General features: G+C 37.7%; 1 protein-coding gene across 1 annotated transcript in view; it reads right to left on the bottom strand.

The window, feature by feature from the left end:
* Positions 1–3,989: 3,989 nt before the first annotated feature.
* Positions 3,990–8,446, bottom strand: part of wdr95 (WD40 repeat domain 95) — a 121,527-nt gene continuing 117,070 nt past the window's right edge. The window contains exons 28-31 of the mRNA XM_043692043.1: positions 8,358–8,446; positions 7,474–7,664; positions 6,722–6,816; positions 3,990–4,911 (exon numbers count right to left, since the gene is read on the bottom strand). Of these exons, the coding sequence (XP_043547978.1) occupies positions 4,701–4,911; positions 6,722–6,816; positions 7,474–7,664; positions 8,358–8,446 (586 nt within the window). The 3' untranslated portion in view covers positions 3,990–4,700. The remainder of the gene's footprint in view (positions 4,912–6,721; positions 6,817–7,473; positions 7,665–8,357) is intronic.

Raw genomic sequence — 8,446 nt, 5'->3', positions numbered from 1 at the left:
AGAACTTCTTTTTTCTCTGAGGATTGCCTCAGGAGGTGGGATAATTAAATATCTTTAAGGTTAAATTGATTGTTGTTAGGCAAGGAAGTCAAATATTGTCAGGAATACATGACTAAGTGGAATTCAAATGTTGTTAGGAATAGATGGCTAAATGGAATTTGGAACATGGAGAGATAAGCAATGGTCTTATTGAATGGAGGGACATGTTTGAACAGCCTAATGACCTGTTTCTGCTCCTAATTCATATATTCATAACTTCAAATCTCTGTGGCTTGAGATCTTGCTGCAGCAAGTCATACTCATCTACCCAGTGCCTTTAAGGGAAGGAAGTGGCAATGTTACTGGTCTAGTCATCCAGAATGTCAGACTTATATTCTGGGGATATGGATTCAAAACCCACTGTGGCATATGGTGAAATTTGAATTTATTAAAATCTGAAATTAAGAGCTCTCATCTAATTGCAAGCGCATGTGAAAATCTGTAAAAATCTTTCTGGTTCACTAATATCCTTTTAAGAAAGGAAATCTGCTGTTCTTTCATGGTCTGGCCTACATGTGACTCCAGACCCACAGCAAGGTGGTTGACTCTTACCAGCTAGGCAATTAGGATGTACAATAAATGCTGGCCCAGCCAGCAAAACTAACTTCCCATGAATGAATAATAAAAAAAGACTGCAGGGATTATATAAAGTGGCTATAGCAATGATTATAAATTGTCTAACTATAGCCAATATTGAGAAACACATTAGTGTTATTTTTTTAATATTTAAATGAAATTATATTTTTAATTTCTAAAACCACAAAATCATACAACATTAACAGTAAAATTTACCCACCTAACATGCTTCGAATATTTGGATGTGAATATAGGAGATATAGTTAGTAAGTTTGTAGATGACTGATCAGATGGGCCAATGGGTCAAGGAGTGGCAGATGGGGTTTGATTTAGATAAATGTGAGATGCTGCATTTTAAAAAGGTAAATCAGGGCAGCACTTATACATTGAATGGTAAGATCCCAGGGAGTGTCACTGAATAAAGAGACTTTCGAGTGCAGGTTCATAGCTCCTTGAAAGTGGATTTGCAGGTAGATAGCATAGTGAAGAAAGCGTTTGGTATGCTTTCCTTTATTGGTCGGAGCATTGAATATAGAAGTTGTGGTCATGTCGCAGCTGAGAAGGACACTGGTTAGGCCACTTTTGGAATAAATTCTAGTCTCCCTCCTATTGGAAGGATGTTGTGAAACTTGAAAGGGTTCAGAAAATATTTACAAGGACGTTGCCGGGGTTGGAGGGAGAGGCAGAATAGGCTGGGTCTGTTCTCCCTGGAGCATCAGAGGCTGGCTGAGAGCTGACCTTAGAGGTTTATAAAATCATGAAGGGCATGGATAGGGTAAATAGACATGGTCGTTTCCCTGGGCTGGGGGATCGCAGAACTAGAGGATGTTGGTTTAGGTTGAGAGGGGAAACATTTTAAAGGGATCTAAGGGGCAACGTTTTCACACAGAGTGCTGCATGTATGGATGAGCTGCCAGAGAAAGTGGTAGAGGCTGGTACAATTTTAAAGGGTATGTGAATAAGAAGGGTTTCGAGGGATATGGGCCAAGTGCTGATAACTAGGACTAGATTAGTTTAGGATATCTGGTCAACTTGGATAAATTGGAACAAAAGGTCTGTTTCTGTGCTGTACATCTCCATGATTCTCTGATTAATACATGACAAAAATAAATCCTGAGACAAATCAGTTGAATGAATTCTCACCCTATGTACTGTACAATTGTTCTTTAGGAAAACCAATATCAAAATCAGAATATATAATTGATGTACGCTGTACCTTAAATTTGTCTAAATTGTTGCAAATATTGTACACATAGAAAACCATATTCCTTAAAAGCGAAGCAGTCAAAAATCAGGTGTATTCCAGAACCGTTAACATGTGCCACACTGTAGGAACCCGCCCACTTATGATTTGGTTCCAGAGAAATCCTGTGCTTGAGCAATCCCCTACATTTGTGAGCCATGATACCAATGGAACACTATCACCTTCTGGTTTTAAACATGGAAAGAACTCAGAATTGCACCAGAGTAGATGGTTAGAAAGGGTTTGTGATGTGTGTAGGATGTTATTCGAAGAATGAAGAAAATTTCTTCACACAGTCAAATTAACTTCATTATTCTGTATCCTTCAATGTAAAGTAAAAGACATGCCAAAGTTGTGCCAATTTCAGAGCTGTAGAAGTTGAGCTGGGTTTTTCCAAGTATTGCTCATAAACTAGATCTGAAAATATCATGCAGAGTACTGAGCACATTTAAAGAGAAGTCTTTGATAAATGTGTGAGAAGGACTCCCATTAAAAAGGAGTAAGGGAGGCTCAGGAATCAGTAGCAAAACCACCAAAATGTCACGTAATGAGCCTACTAGCCAAAACATAGCAATGAAATTAAACTCCACCAGCCATTTCATCGTATGCTACTTCATCACTGACATAAACAAAGGTAGCTTCCATCAGAGTCTGAACTGCCAAGAAATACAGTTCCCAAGGTTAAATTGTGTGATCAGAATGAATTGTGACAGTTTTGGTCATATTATAAAAAATAATTGCAGTTCTTATAACTTTATACAATCTTCTATAACATAACAATTTATGAGCACAATGATTGAACAAACAAAACTGGCACCTGAAAGATGAAATGTAAACAGGTTTGTGTAATGGACTAGCAGAAGTCAGTAATATAAAAAGAGCCCACAATTACATTATTATGAGTGCATGTAATAAAATATCCCAGCTGATTCATTTTAAGAAGCAAAAATAGAGCATGGGCTGATTGTATGGTCAAAAGGATATGTTCTAAGGAAACCTCTAAAGTGGGAATAAAAAGCTTATGAGGTTTAGAGGAAATATTCTGGATTTCCTTACAAATAGAGGTACAAAACTAAGGTTGTCTTTGTGAACCATCAGAAAACACTGGTTCAGCCTCACCTAGTCCTTCCTTGGACACCATATTTGCAGGAAAGATGAGGACTTTAGTAAGGCTGAATAGATTATAAAATAGGGCCATTATTATTAGAGAAGGTTGAAAAGAGATTTGAAAAATTTTCAAAATCATGAAGGATCTGGACTGAATTTATCGGAAAAATAGTGGGATAAAAAGAATGCTAAAAAGGTTAACACTTAGCAATTAAGCTGAGAATGTACTGAATTATAATACACTTGATGAACGCCAATGGTGGTTTTCCATTGGCAGAAGTGAAAAGAATCAAAAGGCACAATTTTGTATGAATTACAAAATAATCAAGTGCCAAATGAGGTAAAACAAGTTTCAAGCAGCATGTGGTTTGGATCTGAAATAGACTGGAAGGTGGACACAGAGTCAATTGTTGCTTTCAAAGAGGAATTAAATAATTATCTAGAAATAAAAATCATGGTGCTACTGGATAACGGTGCCCATGCAGTGTTGTTGTTATACACACACGCACACAATATGCTAAATGGTCTTCTGGAGTGATTGCTAGATGATGCTATATTGGATTTGAAATAGTTGGAGACTTGGCCAAGAAAGTAATGGCAAATGGGTAGGATATACATGGAAGAATCAGAGGAAGGTAGATCGCAGGGGTGAGGTGATAGATGATTTATAAAACAAAGTACAAGTTGTATTAGTTTACTGCATTGAATATAAAGATGCAATGAAGGTTGGAGAAAGATAATAAATATGTAGGGCCTAATGTAGGACAATATAAAACCATAAGACATAGGAGCAGAAATTAGGTCATTCAGTCCATCGAGTCTGCTCAGCGATTCAATGATGGCTGATAAGTTTCTCAATCCCATTTCTTCCCATAACCTTGTTCCCCTTGACAATCAAGAACCTATCTCTGTCTTAAATGTGCTCAATGATCTGGCCTCCACAGCCTTCTGTGCCAATTCACCACCCTGTGGCTAAAGAAGTTTCTCCTCATTTCTGTTCTAAAGGGTCTTCTCTTAACTCTAAAACTGTGCCCTCAGGTCCTAGTCTCTCCTGCTAATGGAAACATCTTCCCTACTTCCATTCTGTCCAGGCTGTTTGGTCTTCTTTAATATTCCATTAGATACCCCCTCATCCTTCTAAATTCCATTGAGTATAGACCCAGATGGTCTGTATATAGGTCGAACAGTTTGGATGTATTGGATGTAACATTATGTCAGTGAGTTATGCAGCAAGGAGATGCAGCTGACTGATCTGGAGTATGCAAGGTGGAAAACATTTTGTGAAGCACCAGAATGAACGAAGTTTGGGGATCCATTAGAGAGCAGGACTGAGAAATGTTGGAGAGTAGAAAAGGATGATAGAGGTTAAGACTTAACAAGTTAAAAATGCACTGAGAAACAATGAGCTAATAGACATATGATGCATGCCATGATGGGTCCAGTGGAAGATACTAGAATTCAACCAAAGGGAGTCATGCAGATATATCCAGGAAGTAGCTGAGCTGAGACAACAGCAGTGGAAGGATTTGGTAACATAAGAATGTTGATTAGGGTATGGTAACAGGGAGGTGGAAATTGCAAAAGGGAGGAGGAGAAATAAAAACAGAAGAGGCTTAGGAAGATATGGGGAAACTGCAAAGAAACCAATTAGCAGCCACACGTCTTGTACAGCCAACACTACATGATTGTGCACAGCAATTATAGCTTTGGGTAATGAACAAGATGCAGAAAAAATTCATATTGCTAACAATTCCTCAGGTTCAGGCTTACAGGTACTTTCTTTCAAGAAAAGGGTGGCATATGGATCTGTGTCTGCTGCTGATAAGTCTGGTTTTTCACACTTATTTGGGGCATTAGCAATTTCAAAATACTTCAGGGTATGGTAAGCATCCGGCCCTCCATGGTTTAGTGGCTTATTCAAGCTCTGATATCTTTCATGTCGAAGTCTACAAAAATAGAGGAAAATAATTAGTATTGTTACAAAACATCACTCAATATTTGATGTAAAAACAGAATCCTATTACGTATTGCCAAACTACAGAAATAGTTTATAAGCATCATTTTTATACAAGTTTTGGTATTTTTTCGTTAGGCTATCAAATGATGTTAACTTCTTTCATCTAGCAGTAGTCTGGACAAACTGCTGCTCTGGGTTGTAACTTTCTATCCTTGCAATTGAATATTGTTGCCTGATCTGCAGGAAATATTTATTACCTATTTGAGAATGAATACTAACTCTTCCATACTGGTGGCAAAGTTAAAAAAACTTCATACCTCATTTCTTCCAAATCCTGTTTACAGGATTATTAATAATTCAGTAATTTAAGTACCAAAAACACTTGCCAGATTATTTTAAAAATCTGTGGGCTTTGGGCTTTGCTGGTTATACAAACATTAATTGCCCTTTTTTTGCCCTTGTTACAAAATGGCAGTGAACCCTTCTGTTAATTAAACCAAACACTCAGAAAAGCTCATCTCACCTCACCTCGTAATCTGTTAAAATATGAGTGACAGAGAACTTCCAAGTTCCACTATTTAAAGAAAACAATATCAATTTATTCTTTAACTCTAAAAGTGAACATGAAACAACAACTATTCATAACTCTTAAGCCCCTTTCTCTTAACCGCTCATTATCTACCTCCAACTCTATGACAATACAGAGGAAACTCGATTATCCGAATACCAAGTATCCGAAAATCGGATTATCCGAAGGAGATCTGGAGGTCCCGGTGGAGACATTACATCAAAGACGTGTTTCCAACAGTGATCGCGTCTTTTATTACAGTGATTAAACAGGCACCGTCTCCAAGTGATTGTCTGCCCGCCCTCTTTCTTTCTCCCCACACTTTCCCTGGAGTTCTACACAGGGGTGTACCCTAACCTCATTCCCCTTCCTGAGATATTTTCTCCAACATTGTCCTGTACAGGGCAAAGGTGGAACCTGTCAAAAAGTTGCAGTAAAAAGTGTGTGTGTGTGTCCGCCCGTGCGCATATGTGTGCACTATTTGGAGACTTACCCTATAAAGGCAACTGCAGCAGTCTTGTTGTTCATGTCCAGTATAGCTGCTCCGGAGAGGGGGCGAGTGTCTACGGGGTTGGGGGCGGGGAGTCAGTGTTGCACAGTGTTGGTGGGGGGAATGCTGTTGGACAGGGTTGGGAGCGGGGCAGGGCTCATGAATTAATTAAGTGGTGGCAGGGATTTGAAGGTCTAAATTGTCTATTCCCACTTCTACTTCTAATATGCTTATATTCAAATGCTGATATCTTATTTGGTGTCCTCTGCCAGCCATCTTCTGATAAACTTTGCAGGAGATAACAAACTTTCAGTGAGACTCTTGGAAGTAAAACTATAGGGTAATTGTAACATTATATTAATGATGTAAAAGCTTGTTCTTGAATCTGGCATTGGATTTCTCAAACTATTAAATGTTTTAATCAGTTTAAAATCTACAAAATAATTTGCTATATATCCCAAACAATAAATTCACATTCAAGGTACACACTGTTAGCAAACTGAATGACCATGTTTAAATGTCAAGTGGAAGAATTGCTCAACCTTTGAGAGATATCTGCACACAAAAACATTTTAAGCCCTGGTATAAAACACTACCCTTATTTCATGCACAATGAAAATGGAGCATTCTTATCTCTACATTAAATGAACTTGACCTACATTGATTCAGTATTTATACAGATTTTTATCCTGTATTTCACAAAAATAGGTATTGTGGTGATCCTATGAACAATAGAATTACCTTTTTCCAAGATTGTTCTGGAAGGTCTTCTTTCTTATTTCTTCATTGATAGCATCATCAGAAATTATCGACTTTGAAAATTTGTGCTGAAGATCCTGCAGAATAGACCGTTGAGTCCAACACATTTGTGTCAGCTATGTGAAAGATCCAATCACATTGTACAATTTCCTTGCTTTTTCCTCAGGGGGTAAAGGAGGTGACTCTGAGATATTTTCACCCATTTAATTCTGACTCTTAAGTATCACTGTTTGAATCACTCCACTGTTGGTAGTTATGCTTTCAGTTACTTCTGTTCCAAGCTCTGGAGCTTTCGTCCCACACTTACCCATCTCTGCCCTTCGCTTTCCTTGTTGAAGTAACTCATCTTACTAATTTATCCTGGCTTCTGGTTTTCTCACCTACAGTGTCTTTATTTAATTCAGAGCTACACTTTGTTTTATAATATTGTTGAGAAGTGCCATAGGATGATATTTCTTAGGTTAAAGAGTGTTATACAAATACAAATGAGACTTGGCAGGGGAGATTGAGTAGACTAGGACTATACTCAATGGAATTTAGAAGAATGGGGGCGGAGAGATCTTAACAGCAACATAACATTATGAAGGGAATAGATATGATAGAAGCAGGGAAATTGTTTCCACAGCGGGATGAAACTAGAAATAGGGGACATAACCTCAAAATAAGGGGGAGTGGACATCTTCTGATCACAATATCCTTTTTAAAACAAGTGATCTTTCAAATTGTCTACAAACCTTTGATTCTGTATCTTCTATGATTTCTTCATTTTTTTCAAAATTGCTGAGCTGTATAAAGGATGTTTCTTCCTCCAACACTGGGTGAATAGGCATGCTGAGTGGGTCAATCAGAATTTCATAGGGAACCATTGGGTGCTTCCAAGATGCTGGTGCATGGATTTCCCAGGGCTCCAGCTGCCCAAATGTACCTTACAAGAGTAAAGTATATATGTAATTACAAGGTCATTATGTTTTCAAAGGGCTAGAAAATGAAGCTTGTGTACTTAAAACCCAGTAAGGAATCCCAGAAATCACAGGATTATTTCCATATAATCACAATATATGTTGTTATTCAAACAATAAATGAAAGATACCTCTCATAACTTTGGGCAGCTTTATAGTATTTTGATTTTTATTTGCCAACAGAAAATGTCATGAAAGAAGTCAATGGTAAGTCAGTGTTTCTGATAAATGATGGCTATAATAGTTATGGGCCAGGGTAAAGGATAGGGGGCAGTTGACTGGTGAGGGTGTATCTTTACCCAACTAATGTGATCTTCTGTTTCTTGGAATTGCTGACAATGGTCTCCGAAATGGCATGTCTGTTTCAAAATGAATCATGTCATGATGGGATTTTACTGTGACATAAAAGTGATTCCACTTCAAAAAAGTACTTAATTCACTATTGTGAGATTTGACATGTCTTGAGGGTGCAAAAATTATAATATAAATGGAAATCATTCCCTTCTAAGCTGTTATAATGCTATCAAAAGTTCTTGCTTTTTCCAAGTATTGTATCTGCAATGCTGACTAATTCATGAATATTTAACTTAAGAGTTACTCTTGTTCATGGGACCACAATGAATAGTATCACAGTTCATTAATATTGCTTCAGTACTTACCAATAAACTCTCCATCCATGCTCCACAGTCGGACAGTACCCTCAACAGAAGATGTCACCATCAACTTCTGTTCTTCTATTAGCTCGATG

Source organism: Chiloscyllium plagiosum, chromosome 6 (assembly GCF_004010195.1).
Source record: "Chiloscyllium plagiosum isolate BGI_BamShark_2017 chromosome 6, ASM401019v2, whole genome shotgun sequence".
Lineage (NCBI taxonomy): Eukaryota > Metazoa > Chordata > Chondrichthyes > Orectolobiformes > Hemiscylliidae > Chiloscyllium > Chiloscyllium plagiosum.
Note: the sequence above shows the minus strand (reverse complement) of the source record. Positions and strands in the feature narration are given on the sequence as shown.